This window comes from Prosopis cineraria, unplaced genomic scaffold, assembly GCF_029017545.1.
Source record: "Prosopis cineraria cultivar Desert tree isolate PC_DT_omini unplaced genomic scaffold, ASM2901754v1 PC1, whole genome shotgun sequence".
In the NCBI taxonomy this organism is placed as follows: Eukaryota; Viridiplantae; Streptophyta; class Magnoliopsida; order Fabales; family Fabaceae; genus Prosopis; species Prosopis cineraria.
The window spans coordinates 56,681,752-56,703,771 of NW_026555332.1; the positions used below are offsets into that span (position 1 = coordinate 56,681,752).

The 22,020-nt window shown below is 35.0% G+C and overlaps 3 protein-coding genes across 3 annotated transcripts; 1 reads left to right on the plus strand and 2 right to left on the minus strand.

The window, feature by feature from the left end:
* Positions 1–8,815: 8,815 nt before the first annotated feature.
* On the plus strand, positions 8,816–10,449 carry LOC129285904 (chitinase 10). Its single transcript, XM_054921883.1, has 2 exons — positions 8,816–9,618; positions 9,713–10,449. The coding sequence occupies exons 1-2, from the start codon at positions 9,143–9,145 to the stop codon at positions 10,077–10,079; spliced, it is 843 nt and encodes a 280-aa protein (XP_054777858.1). The 5' UTR covers positions 8,816–9,142; the 3' UTR covers positions 10,080–10,449.
* Positions 10,450–11,346: 897 nt separating this feature from the next.
* On the minus strand, positions 11,347–13,445 carry LOC129291688 (auxin-responsive protein IAA20-like). Its single transcript, XM_054929173.1, has 4 exons — positions 12,200–13,445; positions 11,900–12,096; positions 11,701–11,800; positions 11,347–11,604 (listed from the first exon to the last, which is right to left on the minus strand). The coding sequence occupies exons 1-4, from the start codon at positions 12,364–12,366 to the stop codon at positions 11,544–11,546; spliced, it is 525 nt and encodes a 174-aa protein (XP_054785148.1). The 5' UTR covers positions 12,367–13,445; the 3' UTR covers positions 11,347–11,543.
* Positions 13,446–14,452: 1,007 nt separating this feature from the next.
* On the minus strand, positions 14,453–19,241 carry LOC129291680 (protoporphyrinogen oxidase 1, chloroplastic). Its single transcript, XM_054929161.1, has 9 exons — positions 18,706–19,241; positions 18,180–18,365; positions 17,971–18,055; positions 17,110–17,257; positions 16,950–17,030; positions 16,690–16,861; positions 15,553–15,712; positions 15,212–15,315; positions 14,453–14,960 (listed from the first exon to the last, which is right to left on the minus strand). Exons 1-9 carry the CDS (start codon positions 19,159–19,161, stop codon positions 14,661–14,663), a joined length of 1,692 nt encoding a protein of 563 aa, XP_054785136.1. The 5' UTR covers positions 19,162–19,241; the 3' UTR covers positions 14,453–14,660.
* Between the last annotated feature and the right edge of the window lie 2,779 nt (positions 19,242–22,020).

Sequence of the window (22,020 nt, forward strand, 5' to 3'; positions counted from 1 at the left end):
GTCTATCCGATGTTGACGTACATGGACAACAAAAACCCAGGGGGGGGGGGGCGGGTTGCAAAAATCAAAGCGCATAAAAAATATCTTTGGGTTATTTCTCATTTTATTTCACGTCTTTTTTACTGCACGCGAGATTTGTAGATCGACAAGTATTTTTATATTTAATAATGGAGGGTTATGTAAGAAAGAGCATGCAAGAGGTTGATCGAGAGATCTGGAGAAGCATATACAAGTTATTATTAATCTACATCAAGTAGCTAATAAATGTGGAAATGAATACTATTTTGTCAAGGTTATATCATTGTCATGGGTGCTTATTTTTTCGTAGAACAAAAAAAATGTCTCGTAATCTCGTGGTGTATGGAAGAGATGAGAAATGGGTGGATGAGTATTAGCAAAAACAATGATAAAAAAAATATGCGAGAGTTAAAATCAGAGTCATCTTAGTCAAGAATCATGGACGTGGCATGGAAACCAAGAAAGGGAACGATGCTTTACATGGTCCATTGATGGAGAATAAGGCACTAATGAAAATTAAAGGATTGGAACAGTATTTTCTGCCTATTGCTTTCTTATCCTTGGAACTAGTTTGCAGGAACAATAGGCGTCGACTTTTGACCCAGAAGTCGCGGTTTCGCAGAGGGTTAGCCCCACCATCAACTCATGAATTCGGAAAAAGAAGCGGCCCTCTTGCGTGCCCCAACCAGCAGTGAGAGAGAGAGAGAGGGCGCTCTCCGAGGGCAAAATTTGGAGCCTCACTATTTCCTCCTTTGAATACAACTTTGTCATGTTGTATTATTGTAAGAAGCGCAAGTGGGTGCCTGTCAATCAAGATCCCATCTTATACAGATTATTATACTCACCAAAGTAATGGGTCATGTTTTGGTGCTTATCACTGTAATAAAATTTCAACCATTCAAATTCAGTTTAAACGTTGAGATTTTAAATTCTTAATTGATAATTTTTAGAGTAAAATACAGTGACTTTCCAATTCCATTTTGCTAGACTTACAGAGATATTCTCTCTATTTTCAAAACTCACTTTGGTTTAATTTTTAATATCATAAAAAATATTCCATTAAAATTCTCAAATACTTAACTTTTTATTTGTAATTATGTTAAAAATGTTAAAATTATTAATTTGTCCTCATGATTAAATTTTTTACTCTCTCTCCCAGGTTAAAAAAAATTAAATAATTGAGTGTATTAATATTTTAAAAAGTAATTTAAAAATTTGTGTTAAAATCAATGGAACTTAAAAAGAAATAAACCTGAATTATGTTGAGTAATTTATTATATTAAATCCTTATTTCATTGATTTTTTAACTGTGTTTGAATAACTAAAAATTTAAAATATGAATAAAAAAGTAAAAAATGTATGTGTCCACAAATCGTGCCTTTCTCGAAGAAGGAAAGTCGATAAATGTAGAAAAATGGGAGTTGCCACCAAAGTTTTTAGAAAACCTTGAAAAACTATATAATGAAAAAGGATGGTCTACGAAAAGGGTCCAGGAGTCAATTATGTGTAGGAAAGATCTAGGCATCCCACGACACCCATTCATAAAAATGGTTGCCCTAAGTTGCTTACATAAAGTAATTGGCCTTTTAATAATATCTTAATTATCCTTTATAATCACATGAAAAAAATGAAAATGAAAACAAATGATTTATTTACAAAAGAGGATTTGATCTAGGATCAAAGCCAAAAGTCTACATACCTTGTGATGGAAATTAAAGTTCACATAAATTGTTCTCTAGAAATACCTTTAGGTAAGAGGAAAACAACCAGTGTTGGAACTTGTGGTGATTTATTATCACTCACAATTTGCTGATTGACACTCTAAGTACACACGATAATTTAGTATCACTCATGATAAACCTTAATGGAATTTTCAAAATGAACAATCTGTAAAACAATTTAACTATAAAATTTTAATGTAAAAATTTGATATCTGCAATGACTTAGTATTATTCATGATATCTCATCTGATATTTTTAAGGATCCATGGTGATTTAGTATCACTCATGATATAACCTAAAATGTACTAAAAATTATTATTTTGATTATTTTTTATGGTGCACGAGAGGGGAGATTTAACAAGTATTGAAACCTGCGGTGATTTAGTATCACTCACAATACATCAAATAGCCACAGTGATTTAGTATCACTCATAGATCTCTCTCTTTGTTGTTTTTTTAAAAGGTTGAGAAAAATGAGTTCCCATTAAGGCTCTCTTCTCTTCTTTTCTTTTTTTAAGAAAAAAAAGTGAATGATATCTAGTCTAAAATTGACATGAATAAATTACCAACAAACTCATTTTGCCTCATAATAAATTGCCACCAAATAATCACCATAAAGACACATATACTAAGTGCCTCTTTGGGATCAGACAAACACACTAAGATCAATCATAAGAACTACAACAAGAAAGGGAATAGATAATGATGTAGAAAAAAATTTTGAATAGTTGATAATCCCATCAAGCCAAAGCATGTGATTATTGTGGGTAAAGGAATAAAGGAATGCATAGGTAAAGAATATAATCAAATGTATCGAGCATGACATCAAGGTGAGAGAGTATTGCCTAAGCGAGCATATGATGACTACTTCTTAAATCTGTGTGCTGGAATGGCAATCAATTTTGGGGTCCTTTTTGTCTCTTTCTTCTGTCTTCTATCAATTTGTCCTCTCAATTTCTTTTCATCCCTTGTCTTTGTAACATTCTAAATTTTTTTCCATGATTTATTAATCTAATGAAGGGTAGTTATATAAATTTAAAGATAATTAGGTTTGAGGATAGTTAAAGATGGCTATTAGATTTAGCTTTAGCTTTTAGATTGGGTTTAGAAGTGAATTAGGTCACCTGAGCTCAAATTGTATAGAGAAATTAAATTTTTAGCTCACAGTGCATTATATTACAGTATAAAAATTTACGTTGTAGCATAATTTTCTAAACCAACTTTTTTTAAAACGTGAATTAGTTCAAAAATTAGAGTATTTTTTTTGGCTAGAGCATTAATTTTTGAGCATTTTAGATGTGTTTGAAGCTTGGTTTCACCTAGATATACCTTCTTTATCTCTTTTTCTTCTCTTTACACGTTTTGAAAATAAGATTTAAGGTTAGGAGATGATAATTTTTGAATTTAAGGCTATAAATTCAAATCCATTAGTCTAAATGAGAGCAATGAGAGTTGTTTAAGTATTCTACATATAGTTTATAAGTTTTTACAAGATTGTAAGATTTGGTCATCCATTTTAGACAAACCTTAGACCTCTAAAGTGTGATTTTAGATTGTTGGGTGTTATATTAGTAATTATTTAAGCTAATGAAAGCTAAGTGGAGTTAATCAGAGTTAATAAACCTAATGGTTGTGCTTAAGCACAAGAGATTAAAATTTTGGGTAATTAAAGTGTTGATTAATGAAAGTTAGAAGAGTGTTTATGATGATTTTAATGATAATTTGTATGATTAATTGTAGATCAATTATTTTGTGCACCATTTAAGCTTTGTATGCCTTGTGAAGAACTTTTATTGAGGGGTAAACCTTTAACCTTACAAAAGTTTAAGGTAATTGGGAAAAATCTTATTTGTATGGTTGTATGTTAATTACTTATTAGTTGAACTAATTCATTTGAAAGTTTATTTGGGTGGTCAAGAATTCATTGATGTAATGTTGGCAACGTGATGAATTATGTGTGTGAGATTGTATTGAATTATTAAAAATATTACATATGTATATTCATGTGATTATTGATGAATGAAAGCATGTAATTGTAAAATCAATAAATATGTGATATTTGGTATGTGGAGTATGATGAATATGATTGTAGTGTGTGGATTATATTAGAGAATGAGAATTATATGAGCATGATATGATGTGATTATTGTTATTTGAATGACATGCATCTTGTTATTTGTGAATGGCATGATCATTATGGTGTGAGTTTACCTATAGGAAACGGAGTAATTGTGTTAACCCCACATGATAATGATGGTTTATCATTGGAATCAAAAGCTTGTCTTAACACCGACCGTTAGAATCGGGAGGTGACCATTATCCCATGGTTGGTTCGGGACTGTCTCATTTATTCTTTAAGAAACTCGAACTTAACTAGTCTCCATCAGTTCATGAGGAGGCCAAATTAGAGGCACGACACCCCATGATTGCTAGTATTAAGGAAAACCGTGGATCACAAGTGAGTGGGTTCGCCCTAGCCCGGTAAATCCTCATAAATGAAAGGTTAGGTTAATTTGAGTTGAGGATATAGCTACTAAATAGCCATCGATTTCATGTCAGAGGCATCATGAGGGTATAAAGTTGGCATTCTATTTTGGGCCATATAGTTTTTATTATTGTGGTCCAGCATGTTTTCTATTTGGGGTAGATGGTTGCTATTATTGTAACCCCATGACATGCACTTTGAAATTATGTGATGTTATATGGTTATGTCCGATTACATGGTTGTTAGTTTTATGCCTGAGGCTATATTTGAAATATATGCATGTAATGTTTATGAAGTTATTAATTGCCATTTGTATTTATAATTAATTAATATGCAACTGTATAGATTAGATTGACCTTAGTTACTGAGTAATTATACTCATCCCCCTCTCTTTAATATTACAAAAACTAGCTCATTAAGACAAAATTGAGAGAAACGGTCATAAGTTTAGGATTTCTATCCTAAATTTATAGGGCCCATTTGTTTAAGAGTTTATGGGTGTAATTTGTCTTGATAATGCTAATTAGGAGATTACATGTTTTTGCTTACTTGTATTATTTGACTCTTAATTTAAGTTGTGTATTTTGGGCCCTAAGTTATATGTAAATTAATATAAAATTTAAATAGGGCTAAAATACTTATGCAAGTAAGAAGTGAGTATGTTTGTGAATAATGGTGATTAAGATGTGAGATTACATGATTGAGAATCCCCCTGACATTTTGGAGACTACGGGGTTAAGCATTGAAAATGTGTTGTATATGTTATTGGAGTGTTGTGATGTGTTACACATGTCTTATTATGTCTATTAAGCATGATCTAAGGGTGGTTGTAAGCTTATGACACTTGGTTGTGATGTTAGACACCCTAGTTATGTTTTGAAAGTATAAATAGGTAAGTTTACATTTTGATGTCCAACTTTTAATTGATAAATGATTTGAATGTGAAGTGTCATTAGCTAGATCTCAAAGAAAGTTTTCTGTAAAAATTTAGATCACCTCAATCGAACATTAGATGGGAAAATAGGAAGCATTAGAAATTTCACAAAAAAATCTGCCATGACAATTTAGCTGTCATGGGCTTTCTGCATTTTATGCTACAGCATATTATGCCAAAATCACTATTTTGGCTCTTTTAATCTTGATTTGATGTTATCTTACCTTGTATGATGTCTATGCTTTCGCATACATGTTTTCCTCTAATTTTTGTTTATGAAATGATTTCTTTAGCATGTTAAAGTTTTAAAAACTTAGGATCCCATTTGTGTAATTTTATAAACTTAATAATTTACTTGAGTTAATCCTATAATTATCTTAATTATGGAGTTAATTATGAATTGGTAATGAAAACCTTATTGTCTCCTTCCTTGCTATCCCTTTTATAAAGACTCAACTAGGGTTTTTCTTCCATTAATAACCCAATCAAATATAATCACATCAAATCATTAATAATTTTTATTTGACTTTTGCCTTGATTATTTCAATTTCAAATTATAACATTTAATTTAATAGGACCATAACTGTAGGGATTTGGAGGCCATGAAAAGGGAAAATAGTTTTTTTAATTTGGTTTATGAAGATTTTTTATTTTTTATTGTAAAATTCCATTTTATTTATTCTGTTATATTTCCTATTTATTTTCAACTTGCATCTGAAAACCCGGACAAACTACGGTATTTACAATATGCATTAATTTTTTTGGGTAATTGGAATGATTTTTAAACATTCATATTTAAAGAGGGGACCTTTTGGTTTAACGCATGTGACTTAACTATTAACTACTGGCTAGCTATATGGAAACGAAATCTTAAAAACCTTAAATATCTATCAAGAAAAGATATTTATTTTTTGTAACTTTCATACTAGGAGAGTGAAGTCCTTTATTTACGCAATTTTTGGGGATTTTTATATTCATATATAGCATTTAATTGTTATACTATTTTCTTGCTTTGAATTTTATTCTTCTTGTTCTAAATTTATTGTTCCGTGAATATTCAAGAGTAGTTATTTAATTTTATTTTCTTTTCATTATTGTTCAATTGTTGAGTTTGTAACTGGCCAATACATTCTTGGTTTGTGGGCTTGCCTGTTGAACTGAAATGAGAAGAGAGAGTCTCGACCCAAGAAAGTAGTCATAAATAATTAAATTAAAAATAATTTAAGAGTTTATGACAGCATTAATCATAGCTTATTAGTTTAATTAAAGGGTTATAATTAAGCGAAGGCTAATTATCTAACTTTAATTAAATATATCTTAATCTTTTGAAAGGTAATTAAGTCACCTTCATAATGATTGTTGCTTTTAATTAAACTGAAATAATTTCGAGTGAGTGATAGTAGAACATTTCAATAGGTGAATTCGATCCTTGATGCTTTGGCATTGAGTGAGTCACCGATTGAATGGTTTTACTAAATCATTTGCTTTAAATTTTTTTTCTATTTAGTTCAAATTCATTCTTCTTCGAAAAATTACTAAGTGTTCTTACAAAACAATAAAGATTATTGCTTTTTCTTGGGCATGACTCGGATACTCTAGATATTTCACTACAATCAAATCTGTACACTTGGGTTCGTATATGTTTCAAAAATAGAAAGAGATGCATCTGTATTAAGATGAAATAAAGAGAAAGTTGAAATATTTTACTCTAATTTTTAAATAAAAATTTCATTTTTGACCGAATGACAATTAAGAGATTATCCTTATTAAATTTTGTATTTATTAAAATTTTAAAATATGAAAAATAAAACTATATTAAATGTGAATTCCGAACGATTTAATTTTAATGGATGGTCTAGAGTAGGTGCTCGGCATTGAAACTAAATCCCCAAACGAGCCTTTTCTCATTGATTGTGCACATTGCTGAGCTTCATCAGTCATTGAGTTGGTTTTAATTGAGACTGGAGTATTAGCGGGGCATGCGACACTTCCTTGACCTCTTGTATAGTTTAGTAATTAATGTCTAAGCTAACAGAAACCACTAGCCATGAGCTAAGCACAGAGTTTTGTAGCTGAGCACTCGTGCCACATTTTATGCTCATTTACCTCCAAACTAGATTTTTTATTAGTGTTTGTTATGAATCATTTATCAAACTGGTTATTTTTATGGGATCATTTTGTATGCTAGCTTTTAAAATTGATCGCGAACATATGATAAGATTTTGGTCTCCTTTTTGCTTCGCGGTCCCGATGTATCTTGCTAATGTAGAAAGACAATGGAGTTTTTTATTTTTTGATAAATATAACTACTAGTCTTTATACATTTAGTTTGTGTTGATATCAATCTTTATAGTTTTTTTGTTGCTCTAGGTTCTTTAAATTTTATATGTCTTCAACATTAGTGCTTATCGTCATTAACAAATCATTAAATGTGATGATGTGTACATGGCTTGTTTAATTTTGTTTTCAAGTTGGTAATATTACGATGAGTTAGACATTGTAGAAATAAAATGACTGCTAATCTTTTTATTTGTCCAGCCTAATTTTGTGTCAATTTCTTCTTTTGAAATTTTATCCATTACACATTTAAATATTTTGATTTAATGTTCTACTTGTTTTTGTTTTTCATTTATTTTGTTATGATATAGTTTTGCAACATTAGTCATTGTTAAGTATTTATAATTATATTTAAAATATAGAAACTAACCTTACAATCATATGAAATTTAAGAGATTTAAATCGGGGGGAAATATAGGAACTAACGATAAAATTTTTAACATAAAAACTAGTATTTGACTTACCTTTATTATTTTTTTTTTTTGGTGGACGTCTGGACGATATTTCATATGGGTGAAAAATCTAAAGTCAAGCTCCGACAAGCTCAAAATGAAGGGGAAAACTCTTTTGAAGTAATTGCTAATTATACAGAAAGAGTCGAGGTCAAACTAACACGGGGCCATTATCTTGCTTAAAATATTAATGCAAATAATGAGTCTTTTCTCTTAACGCAGGAACCCTCGAACCCTGCCGGATGGAAGGGCTGCCCACAGAAAGTAGACACTTCGGTCCTTTATTGTAAGTTCGTAGGATGGGTCTATAAATTTGACGGGCCTTTTTAACATTTTTGTCAGTTAGATATTTTTAATTTTATTTTTTCGTGCTTATTTGTTTATTATCTTGGTGAGAGAACAGAGATTGATTGACCCACGTAATTATAAACACTGAAAACTGCCCTTCCCCTGGCTGTGGCACCATATGGTTATCTTTTACGGATGATTCAACTAGTAGTAGTGTGCTGATCAAGTCAAGTCAACCCCACTCTACATGATTAATGCTTTCCTAGTTCAGTTGCCACTAGCCCATCTATTGCTTTTTTGTAGGGCAAGAGAAATAGAGAAATGGAATCTGTATTTTTAACGTGTGTGTGAGAGGGAGAGAGAGAGATTTTTCACATTACAAAATTACACGGAAAATCGGATGCACTTTCCCACTCGTCCCCGCTTTGCTGTCAAATTCCCTCCACCCCCTGTTATGAGATGCTTTAAAAAACAGAAAACAAGTTTTTGATTGGACGTAGTTGCTAGGAATCACGAGCAAAATAGGTTGTGAACAAATGCGTAGAGTTATTTATTCTTTATGTACACTTCAATCAACTCTATTTGATGTGTTCGGATCATGTCCAATTCCTCCCATCAGTGATGCTTGCGCCGGCCGATTCTCGTCATCTCCACTCCAACGCATGTGCCGCATGGCTCATGTCAACGCTCCACCTGCACAATTGCTCCCACTTAATGCTCGGATCCAGTCAACTTGCACTTATTTATCTTCATTCACAACACAGACCTGTACCACTCATGCCTCGTTCTGACTGACTGAATCACATTTACGTGTTCCAACAAGAGCCTCTATGTATAAAAGCCCTTCAGGTGCACACAAACTATATAGTTCACGACCTCCCCGTCTTCACCCCTGTTTGATCAGTAAATGGCAACCTCCTCCTCCTCCTCTGCTTTTTCTTTCTTCTCCTTCATCTTCTCCGCCTTCTTACTCTGTCATACCTACTTTGCATCCCTGGGAGCGGAGGCTCGTCCCTGTTCCATTTCATCTCTCATCAGCAAAAAGTTTTTTGAAACCATCTTCCTTCACAAAGATGACACGGCATGCCCTGCCAAGGACTTCTACACCTACAGGTCTTTCATTCACGCCACCAAACGCTTCCCTGAATTTGGCAGCACCGGAAATATATCAACACGAAAGCGAGAGATAGCTGCGTTTCTCGCTCAAATCTCCCACGAGACCACTGGTGGGTGGGCCACTGCACCTGATGGACCCTATGCTTGGGGCTTGTGCTTCAAGCAAGAACTTAAACCTCAAAGTAATTACTGCGACTCCAACAACACTCAATGGCCTTGTTATCCTGGTAAAAGTTACTTTGGCAGAGGACCCATTCAACTTTCCTGGTACACATCATTACGCGTTCATTCATTCATGCCGTTTTTACTGTCCGGCTCTAACGAAGACGTGTTAATTAACTTAGCTCTTACGAATTTGCAGGAACTTTAACTATGGGCCGGCCGGGGAGGCTTTGGGATTTGACGGGTTGAAGAATCCTGAGATCGTAGCCAACAATTCTGTGATTGCGTTTAAAACGGCTCTGTGGTTTTGGATGACAGAACGAAAACCGGTACCTTCTCCTCACAATGTGATGGTGGGGAATTATGTGCCGACACGGGTTGATATAGCAGCGAATCGTACGGCTGGCTATGGCTTGGTGACCAACATAATCAACGGTGGATTGGAGTGTGGGATCCCGAACGATCCCAGAGTGAATGATCGAATCGGGTTCTTCCGAAGATATGCCAAGTTGTTTAACGTGGACACCGGACCTAATTTGGATTGCGAGCATCAGAAATCTTTTTAACTACTAACCTTTTGTTCTAGCTTCTTTTCACTTTTCTTTTTGTCTTTTGGTACCGCTTCGAATAATTAACGTATTGTGACTGGAAGCATGTTCCTCGACCATAAGTTCTCTGTTTGTAATTTATCTTTGGACGCCACTTTGATTTGATGCCGACTGGGTTTTATAAAGTTCCTTGTCCTCGGTAGCTATGTAGTTACAGGAGGATGGTGCCCACGGCCAAACGACGCGAGAGGGTGGCGAAGGAAAATAATTTCTAAAGACACAGACCATGTCCGCGTTCATTATTCGTTCTATTTGGATCTTAGCTATCACGTCGTCTGTACTCAAAAGACACTAGAATTAAATAAGAAAGGAGACTTATATTATGACATATTTTTAGGCCTGGATTGTCGTTCATTACATTCTCCGGCATGCTATTGGCCCCAGCAAAAACAAAAAATATTCTTCGTTTGCCATTTCAAGTAAAATAAGGCAAAAAAAAAAGAAAAGTGGCTGTTAATTTGTCCTCGAACTTTGTCAGTTAGGAGCAAGAAACGACAATGTTCGTTTCCTTTAAATTAACTTTCACTTTTGTCTCTGCATGTAAATAATAATTATACATGTTCTGCACACCGAAAATACGATTACATATACATATACACTCCAAAGCCAGAGTATTTCTTATGGCCTAAGAAATACTCAAATACGATTATGTGTCATGAGAAATACTTTTTTTCTGGTCACAATCTATAATGAATTCGGATTTTTCTCAAGTAATATTTTATTAAACTCCAAAAATATCCTCTTGCATAATTTCCGCGGGTATAATTTATTAAGTACTTTTTCTCAGGCAGTCCTTGTTTTTGAGAATTTTTTGGGCCTTGGTCGAAGGCTCAAGAATTCTTGTCCTAATGTTTTTGGGCCACCAGATATGTTTTTTGGGTTTGAGTTTCGCATTTAAGTTTCTCTTAACTTGGGAGGGGGGGGGGGATGGTTGAAGGAAGTGAACTTAAATTGGGGACTTTGGGCCTATTTATTACCAATCAACCTAGTCCGACAACAATTCCAACGTCTCTTCCTGCCCTTCCATTTTGTAGCACGTTCTCCATTATTATGGCGAATTCGATCTTCTGCATTTACTTCGCTGTTCATTCCTTTCTAGAAGCCGAGGAACCGGGCGTCGACACTCAACAAGCGGGTAAAGCGGTGCATGACAGAAATAAAACTATTTGTTTAAATTTAAAATCCTGGAAGAAAAGTGAGGAGCAGTTCAGTTTAGCCAAGAATGTACAAGAACTAATGCTTTCCACTTTCTTTTATTAAAGAAAAACGACAAAGTCTGAGGCTGTGCATATACATCTATAGCTTTCAGCGTGCTTTGCCTAACACTACCCTGATCACATCTCATCACAGATCGCTACCACTAAAACTATAGGACAAAATTGGAAACCACCAAAGCAAGAGGCTGCACTGTCGCATCTGAAATCAACATCCGAATGCGTCTACCCTCGTTATCTTCAATCTCTTCACAGTCGATAGGAACATTCTGCATGTAAACAAAGACATCATAAGTTCATGCCCAAATATGGAATACTACGTGTTTGTCACAATGTCCGACAGACGATTCAGAGAAATCACTCACTCCCAAGGAACATCGCCGACCATAACCAAATCACCTTCCTCGTCTTCGTATGTTAGCACATGGCACCTCTCTGGTTGCACCCCATCCATCCCTGTCCCCCCTGTTCAAGCCACACCACCATAATGCATTGTTATTATCCGATCAAACAAATTAAAGTGTTAGACAGAATCAGGAAAAAAGCAGTGAGGTGGGACTTTACAGAGAATGGTAGTGTCAAACATGTTTTCCAGAGTCCTCACTAACTCATGGTAGCCGTCGTGCGCAACCAGATTGAGTTTTCGGCCTATTGGAATGCCTTCCATGTACACCTTTACAAACAAGCTGCTATGATCGCCACAATCATTTACTTCTGCAGCATGAGCTCGATGGTTTGGGATCCAATCCATTGGCTGCCCCCTAATATATCAGATTCAAGGGAAAGAGATATTAGAATCAGAGAAAACCCGGATGGTACAACAAGTATCTGGAAATGATGGTTTCTGAAATTAATATCACATACCTTGAAACAGAAGAGCCAACATGTTGAGTGGCTGAAATGCTGAGACCGAGCCTGAGATCTGTGGGAAGGTCAGAGTTGTGGAGGCGGGTGAGAGATGAAGCAGTTGAGATGAGTGGGTGGTTGCTGCTGCTGATAGAGGAAGACGAAGAGCTAGAGGCTTTCCCCATTTGTGGAATAATAAAGTGACTCAAGAAGCCGCCACCTTAAGGCTTTAAATAAAGAGTCAGCCTCGAAGAGAGACAAAAGAGGGGGGGGGGAGATCTGTGAAAAAGACTTCCTCAAGAGCCGCGTTCCCCGCCTCCCTCTTTATCTTCCTTCCATGTCATTGGTAGACCTAAAATGTTGCCATGGTAGCCGACAACTACACGTGTCATTTAAAAAACAACATCGTTTAGTTCCGTGACAAATCTAACTGTGAAAATTAAATGGTGTCATTAGTTCCTGAAGTTGAGAAATAAAGATACAGGAAGCGGTAATTGGTGAAGCAAGGAAGGCAAAGTTGACAGCGAGAGGGGTAGAGACAGATGAGAGACAAGGCGTGTAGGAGGTAACACTGAGTGAGTGGGATAGGAATGAATGTGGACTGTGGACAAAGAATGAGGGGAAACTCAGGCGGACAAAAGAACATTGATATCTGAAACCTTGTACGCAGATGTAATCTAATGAATCAATGTTCAATGGATATAATCATCGTGTTGCGTTGCGCATGAGGGGCCTTGGGGGCAGATACTAGTATTTTATATTATTATACATGAAAAGAAAAGGCATCGGTACTGGTGACGCTACGCATATTCCTCCTCTATACCAAGAAACATAATTGATGTACTTCTTGAGATAAAACCTCTTCTGCCAACACTTCGAAACCCATCAACCGCATCTAAAACACACTCATGAAGGGGAGTTGCATCGATTTATTACAGCTCGAGGGAACCATATTCGCGACTTGACAGGTGTCCTGCTTCAAGAATCAGCCAGACACAGCTCACTGGCATCGTTTTCTTTTTCTTTTTGATGCCGGGCATAAAGCGAGTAATTTTCAGTGCAGGGGCAGGAATAATCAAAAGCGATTTAGTTGTAATAAATAAGAGGAACAAAAAGGCGGAGTAAAATAGATCGTTGATAAACGTGACAAGAATGAATCTGGAAATGGCTTTTTTAAACGGTGAAAAAAGCGATGCCCCAGCTCCATTAACGATACAAAGAAAAGGCACAAAGTGGATAATATAATATTGGTGAATCCTTCTCCGTTCAAGATCTCGCGCCCCACGTGTATAAATTCACGTGCCGAAGGGGATATGGTTCGCCCCGGTTCACAGGCTGAAATTAATTCCAGTGTTGGTTCACGGGAAGGTATTTGCTTGGGGCTAAAGGGATGGTAAAATGGAGGGAGGGGAAGAGGTGGGAATATAATTTTCAAAAGAGGGAGAAAAAGAAAAAGGAGAAATGTTCCCCACCACCCCAACCGTAAGGTTGCTTCGATTAGCCATCAATTTGTCATTTGGTCGCCAGCACAGTATTTGTGTTGAGGCTTAAGAAAAGCAGAGGGGAAACCCTCGAGCGCTTTTTCGCCAATAGGCCCACTAGATGTGTCTCGCTATTTTAAGACCAAATCTTCTCATTTCTTTGTCATTCCCTGTTTTAACCAGCTGGTATTTTCATTGCATGCCCAACCCCGTCATCATTGCCTGCGCCTTTGCCATTTTGAATTCCATTCCTTAGTCAAACTTTCTAGATACGCACTCTTGAAATCTCCCCTCTAACATTCCTTGAAGGTTCCCCCCCGGGGGTTGGGGGATTTTCCCTCATTCATTACTTGCCTCGAGATTTTTCCCCAAAATCTCTTCGTAACATTTCGCTCTCCCAGTTTGGGCTCCTTCACCTTCCTATCTCCAACTCACCGCGTTCGTTCCCTTGCCTCTACGTATTTCCAGGGGTTATTGTTTACCCTCTGAGACCAGACTTTTAGCCGTCGTAGCGTCTCAGCTCAAAGCTTAATAATGGGACACCGCCTAGTGCAGGGATTAAAGCAGCGAGCAAAGCACGTGAAAATTAATAAATAAAAATTTCTATGGAATAGACAAAGTGAAAATCCTTCAAGCTATCCAATTCACGAGATTACGTCATATGATAGGTTTAAAATCTACAAATCCTGCTAAGGGCGAACGACAGAGTGCGAAACGGACGCGGGAATGCACTAGAAACTATACTTCAAATAATGGTTCTAGCTCTACACTTTTAATCATGCGATGAGTGTTTATCTGGTGAATATAAAAGATCCGTATTAGAATAGTGGCAAAGGGATAACCTTATTTATTACAACATTACGAGAATAATATAAATGGGATCCGCACCAGAAGCCACCAAAATTCAAATCTTATGTGACAAGTCAGCGAAACTTTATCATCACTATGCAATGATATACGGGTCCTACCCAGTTCCTACAACTCAACAAAATTTGCCCCTACTTGTACACTTTCTGCGATAGGAAATCATTTACTTCGGCGGCTACCTCATAAGCTCCCTCAACACATCGTCCCAAGGCAACCCCAGACACGTAGTTGCCCCCAAGAAACAGCCCTTCATGCCCAGTATTTTTCAGAGCACCATTAGCAGCATCTAAGAGATCAAAATGGCCAATTAAGAATTGTGGAATAGCTTGAGGCCACAATCTCACGCCCAATACAAGCGGGTCCTTTGCATTTGGGTTTATAAGGATTTTTCTCAAATCTCGGTCAACTGCTTCCACAAGAGCATCAGCCGTCTGGGGAAAAGAAAGTGCTTTGTGAGCAAATAGGAGGGGATAGTAGCAAATCTAGTAATCACAGAATCGTTTATAATTGTCAACATCTAGTCAAATCAGAGATTATGCCAGCACCAAGGACCACCAATGGTTTCAACTTTCAACATGAACATTAAAACGACATAGGGAATCACCAAATTTGCCAAAATAACAGTTCATATAATTGCATCTATCCCAACAAATATTCGGGTTTCATTCAAGAGTTATCAAACCTTTGATAAGATTCCAGGATTTGTGGCCCCTCCAATGTAATTCAGGAGTAGAATCCGTCCAGGAGGAGCTCGGTTAGGAAAGAGTGATGAGCTGTATATAGTTCCTTAAAAATTAAAAAATGGTTTAGTTTCCTCATTGTCAAACTTGACTAGATGCAATATGTCCTTGAATTCATTGACGTGAGCAAAACTTAGATTGGAGAAGAATATGGCCCATGGGTTCCCTTTATTGGAAATATGTTTCTATTTATTTTTGATTCGAATTGTTCAAGGGCTCTTTGGCCTTGGAAAATCATACACCTTTGCTTTTACCATATAGTCCATTGACTATATAAGTTTACCTAATGTCTCCACTCCTTGAGTCCGTGGATGCAACTGCCCAAACCCCTTCAGTTCACCATCTATTAAGCATTCCGTTCGAATAGCTTCTTTAGGATAGGATATGGATACTGCAGCAACAGGAGGATAATAAAACTTTGAAAGCGCATCAGCAGCAGTAGTCTGCATGTGAGGGTAAATACTTTTTAGAAAAAAGGAGGGGGCAAATTTAGTGATAATGCACAGACATGCATAAAAATGTGTATTAAAAAACTTTGATACTCATATACTACTTTCTTCATGCTTCCCTGCGTTATGAAAGAAAAAGAAGAATATTACTCGCTCCAGTCCTAAATTTAGGAGCTAGGTGAGGAGCTTCCTCACATTTCGCCTCAAAATATCCCTAATGATTACATACATTAATGTACGCTGCAATCAATAGGGACAGTTTCCAATGTAAATGATAAAAAAGAGGGGTATTTCTAAAGAAACCAACACACATTTTTTACAAATGATAATCAACAACAATAACAAGCCTTAACCAATTGTCTTAATCTATATGAATTGGTTATCTAACTCCCACATATAAGATCGGAGGGAGAGTGTGTGTGGGCGTACACAGAGAGAGAGAGAGAGAGAGAGAGAAACTTTTATCAACTAACCAACCATTAGATGGGCTCATTGGTCATTCCCTAACTCAGCTGAGTAGTTATTACTAATTAACATAGCCATAACTGCAGATATTATTTCCCAATCACACTGAAGGAAAGATGTTTTGCCACTTTGCATGCATTTGTGTGAAACGCGCACACTATTTTGAATATACAATATAGTCATAAGACGTGTTTGAAAAACTTAGAATTTTGTAATCATTAATTTTTTCCCTCAATATCCATATTAGTAAAATTATACCACTTCTCTCCTGTTAAACATGAAATCAAACAAAGAATGGCTGGCATTGAAAGATTGTATTTCCAGACAAGATAGATATAGAACCCAAATAACATGAATATTGGGAACTCATGCACCCAAACCCACCCATATACAAATGCATTCCTAATATTCAAGGTATCATACTGTTTCAGTTCAAAGTTTCCGCCAACAAAATAGTTTATATTTTATAATAATTGACATAAACCTCACTTAGGAAAGAAACATACAGATAAAGGACGTAGCAGTGTACTGGCAACATAGGATGGAATGGTCAGGACAACAGTTTTACTTTGCACGGAAACCATTCCTTCCGGCGTTTCATATGTCAAACTGTACTCTCCACTGTCAAGTTTACTAATGCTTGAAAGCTTCCAAGATAACTTCACTCTGTCACCCAACCTGCCAAAAGAAATGAAATTCGATATGATCATCAATCCTGAATAAAATGGCAATCCAGCCAAATATAAATTAAGTTAACATAGAGTACCTTGCAGAAATTGCTTTTGGCAACATGCTAAGTCCCTTTCGAAAAGACCCAACAGTTTGACCCTTCGGTTTTGGAAGACGTCTGCATATTACATAAATACAGGAAACAGGAGATAAAATAAAAGAAAATTTGACAAGCTCTAGGGTAAATATATCATTACGGGTCACGAGGTGGTTTTGGAGAATTATTCCTCTCCTGTAATGTTTTGAAAGTGCCACCGATTATGCTACCCCCATTTTGCTCCAGCCTCCAAACTTTTCCAAATGCTGCTTTCATACTTAATTTTGAAGGATCACCCGCATAGACACCTGAATAAGATAAAGCTCAGGTGAGCCATAGCCCATAGGATTTACAAATGAATAACCAAAGCAAACATAAATTGAAAAATTGAATTTCATATTGAGTGAGAAAAGTTAGCTGAAGTAAACTTGTCAGCAATTAACTTCAAAAGAAGGTAAAGTATGCAATCAAGTCTCAACATTGTAAAATTACAGCAATAGACAATTACAAATACTTAAGAAAACTGACTTTCTGGCTGACAAATGCATCCCACAAATCCATAGCCCCAACAAACTCAAACAAACAAGAAAATCATGCACACTGTTTAATGTCATAATGTAGTTTACTGCTCATTAACCAGGCTGATAATGAAGAATGAAGACAAACCAAGCTGCTTAATTTTTTAATACTTTATGAATACAGAAACATACCCAGGAATTAAAGGGCGAAATCCCTAAACAAAAATTTTCAACTAGGAAATTCTTTTATCTAAACATTTTTCACATTTCAAACTTAGCGTGAGAGCATGGGTTTGCAAAAAATCCTTTAAGGAATCCATAACACTAAGCTGAAGAAGCAAGAGATCACATGTCGCAAGCGAGAACAGGGCTGGGTATCATAGGGTCCAATAAACTCCTATCAAACATTATTATTCGTGTAACTTTCAAAATGGAGAACTGATGAATGCAGAAAGAGATAAAAACCAGTTAATCATAAAGAATCTTAATTTGTTGGCTCTCACCTGAACAGAAAGGCTCTATCAAACGTTCAAAAACCTCATCACCAAGGTTACGGCGCACAAATTCTTCAACTGATTCCTCACGACCCTGTCACCTTCGTCAGTATTATGATACATATGAGAAACTCAAATTAAAACCCGTGTCTTCAATCCTTCTGGATATGCATTTGACATGACAGGATTAAACAAAGAAAGAGTTCAAGAGAACACACTGGTGGAGGTGGCCGAAGGCCTAGTGCCCCAAAGCCTGCTCTCAGTTTGCCGCCAATGGTCATCAGGTCAAAGAAAGGTAAATCAGTTGGCTTTGATGGTACCGGCCTCAATTTTCCATTCCATAACACAAATCGAGGCGCATTGGGATCACCGAGAACAAGGTCATCCTTTAACCCACTGTCCACCTGCCAAATGCAAAAGGATGGAATGGAAAATAGAACCAGCGACATAGAATTACGACACCTAATCATAACGAAGTTCCATGAATGTCGATCTACTATATAGTAATACTACAAGTATATAAAAGTAATCCCTTCGGAAGCGAGATTCCCTTGCGCATTTACCACTTCATTGTCAAAAAGCTATTCAGAGAATGCTAATGGAATCGATGATAATTAGTTCAAGTCAATAACAACGTTGAGCTTACAAAACAGTTATTCACCTCACTAATGAAACCCAATTCTAAGAAAATAGAATGACAAAATGGGGAAGAAAACCTTGAAATAAAAATTAAAAGGTACCAACCACCATGGTAAGCATAGGATCAGAGGGCTGAAAACTGTTAGGACCCTCCTCCCAAAGATAGCCATCCCTCTCAATAGTCGTAATGTTACCGCCAACCCGGTCTCTGGCCTCAGTGACTATCACATTTGCGGCGGCATTGACATGCTTTGTGAAAAGGGCCTGGGCAATACAGAGGCCACTGATACCGCCGCCAACGATCACGCAATCCACGGACGTAGGGTCTTCACCGACGGAATTGAGTTGGCCACTAGTTTTTGCTGGAGGTACTGTGGACCCCTCTGCAATTGAGCACCGCACGTGAGGGCGAATGCAAGCAATTCTCCGATTGGAAGGAGAACGCGATGGAAAGGGGATGATTGGGCGGATGGAACAGGTTCGAGAACTAATGGACGACGGGGTTGAACAAAGAAGGGATGGGGTTGGTGACAATGAAGGGAGGTCGGTTACGGTAGCCATGCCGATGGCGCACACGGTGGAGAGAGTATGACGATCCACTTCGTTATCTTCAAGAAGAAATAAATCCTCGTTTGCAGCAGCAATCTATCAATCAACATATCAACATACCAGGTGCCAATGAAACATTTTTGTCGTCTCGTATAATTTTTAAAAACCTTTTTTAAAAAAAAAACGCTGCATTTTTCTGATTTATAAATAAAAAAATGACAACATATCTCTTTAAATTATATAAATAATAATAAATTATTTTTTAAAATATTATAATTTTATTTAAATTTTTAAAAACTTTTGTGTTGATAAATTTTAAAATAAAAAATTATTTTTATTAAAAATAATAAGTTTCAATCACAACTTTTATTTGAGAAATAATAATTTTTATTCTATAAATTATAGAAGTTGAATAAAAAATTATAACTTATTATATAATTTTTGTTATTGAAAAACAAACCCTTCAATTACAACTTTTGCTTAATAAATAGTAATTTTTGTTCTGTAAATTATAAGAGTGAAATAAGAAAATCACAACTTGTCGAGTATGATTTCTATTCACAAATTTTATTTACTAAATAATAGCTTGTATTTAAATAATCATTGTTGTCAATTAGGGCTAAGTCCCTCGGGCTAGCCATTTTAAGTCTAACAGATTCAAGACTGAGCCGCTAGTTTAGAGTATAAAATAATAAATCGAGCTTAAAAAGGTCCCTTTTAAGCCTTGAAATAAAAGGGTTTACCTTTAGGGCTAAAGCTGGCCCTTTTAAATCTTTTTATATGTTTTTAAGTTTTAATATTAAAAAGATTATACACTAATTCTAAAATTCTAACCTCATTTTACAAGCATGAAGAAAGAGTATATGAAAAACTTAATATTTTTTTCACTTATGAGGTTTCGCAAAGAGCATGATGAAATTATATTGATGTTGATAACAATGAAAATCATCAAAATTTAGCTGATGATACTAGTAAGGTCTGATTGTTATCGGTGTTGATTTTATGATGTTATTGTTTTTTATTAGATTTGAATTTGTTATGATATGTATTGACTTAAATTTGTTTTTTTAAATTTAATTTTATGTGTAATAACTTTTTTGATATTCTAAATATATTTTTTTAGATTCTTAAATTGAAAAATAAAAAAATATATATATAAGGCCAAGGCACTAAGGGCCAGCCTTCAATCCTGAGCTAGTGTCGGGCTGATCAAAATGAAGCCTTAGAATTCAATAGGTTAGCTTGTTTAAGCATTGGTCATTTAGAGTCAGGCTGATTCTAATTGACAGCTATAAAATCGTAAGAATTAAATAAAAAATATAACTTATCAATAAAAATAAAATAATTTTTTAATTTAAAATTTATTGACATAAAGGTCTTTAAAAATTTCAGTTAAATTATGACATTTTAAGACACTAAATTATTATTTATATAATTTGAGAAAATTTTATTATCCTTTTTTTATAGGTTGCACAATTGATTGATATGGTGAAATTTATTAAAAAAATTTCACAATTCACACTTCACAATTTAGGCGAGATACAAGTCATCCCCAAAGCTTTTTACATGCCTGGTTATAATAAAAAACCAATCCTAGTTAACATGGCATGTTTGATATTTGGCTGCCAATTGTTACGGTACGCTATGCTTGTATATCAATGGAATATGCCTCGGTGAAAATGGAAATAAAAGAAGAAAAATTCGGTATAGAACCCTTAGGAGGGACCTGCATATAAATAGATCTTGCAAATTTGGAAAAATAAAGCTAAGTTCATTAGAATTTTGTTATATAGATAATGTAATTAAAATTTTAGGTGAAAAGATCTTTATATCCCCCAATTTACTAAAACAAAAGAAAAACTAATAAATTAAAATCATATTCACCCTTCACCTAAAAATTCAACTTCACAGTTTATAAATATAAATTATTAACCCACAAATAATATTTCATATTTTATAAATAATTGATTAAAGCTATATTTACCTTTCACTTATAACTGTAACCTCACAATTTACAATTAAAAATTTTTAATTCACAAATTATATTTTGTCCTTTATAAATAATAAACTAAAGTCATATTTTCTCTTCACCTTCAACTATAATTTCATAGTTTACAAGTGAATATTTTAAATTCACAAGCCATAATTTGTGTTTATAAATAATAGATTGAAATTATGTTTACCCTTTATTTATAACCACAATGTCACCATTTACAAATAAAAATTATTAGTTCACAAGTTATATTTTATATTTTATAAATAATAGACTAAAGTTATTTTTTTCCTTTACTTACAATTGTGACTTTAAAACTTATAGGTAAAATTATTTATTTACACTATATTTAGTGTTCTATAAATATGAATGCACCTTTTTTTAGATATAATTTGATGCATTTTAACAAGGATAATATTGTCTTTACACCTCATTACACTTAGATTTTAAGATATTTAGTTGTAGTTTTTGAATTTTATAGGACTCATTTGTAGATAAGTTTCTTATACGGAACCTGTACATAATTTTCTGAAAAATGAAATATGCAGTTTCCACTCAAAATAAATAAATAAGAAATAGAAATGATGATACACCTAAAGTTTATTATTAGAAACATTTCTGATCGATAGAAAGGTAAAGCCCGAATCCTTTTAACTATGGTCATTTCATCATGGGTATTTGGAATTCCCATATCAGCTGGTTATTTATGAATGAGCATTGCTACCGTTTACATCAATCTCAATTTATTGAATTGTTTGATGCAATTTTAGAAAGCTTGAATCAGTGTTATACAAAGAAAATAACTTTGAAGCCAATTTTCACGCATGAACAACATTGTGTAGAACTATCAAAGATTAAATCAATTGATGGATTAAAGA

Bases quoted from the DNA above. Each gene is read 5' to 3' on its own strand.
- LOC129285904 (XM_054921883.1), top strand. From the start codon at position 9,143: ATGGCAACCTCCTCCTCCTCCTCTGCTTTTTCTTTCTTCTCCTTCATC. The intron at 9,619-9,712 runs GTACACATCATT...ACGAATTTGCAG, and splicing joins GGACCCATTCAACTTTCCTG to GAACTTTAACTATGGGCCGG.
- LOC129291688 (XM_054929173.1), bottom strand. From the start codon at position 12,366: ATGGGGAAAGCCTCTAGCTCTTCGTCTTCCTCTATCAGCAGCAGCAAC. The intron at 12,097-12,199 runs GTATGTGATATT...CTGATATATTAG, and splicing joins GTTGGCTCTTCTGTTTCAAG to GGGGCAGCCAATGGATTGGA. The intron at 11,801-11,899 runs GTAAAGTCCCAC...TGGCTTGAACAG, and splicing joins GTTTGACACTACCATTCTCT to GGGGGACAGGGATGGATGGG.
- LOC129291680 (XM_054929161.1), bottom strand. From the start codon at position 19,161: ATGGCTACCGTAACCGACCTCCCTTCATTGTCACCAACCCCATCCCTT. The intron at 16,862-16,949 runs GTACTCTATGTT...TTCTTTTGGCAG, and splicing joins CCAAAAGCAATTTCTGCAAG to GTTGGGTGACAGAGTGAAGT. The intron at 15,713-16,689 runs GTATGTTTCTTT...CCTCACATGCAG, and splicing joins CACTGCTACGTCCTTTATCT to ACTACTGCTGCTGATGCGCT.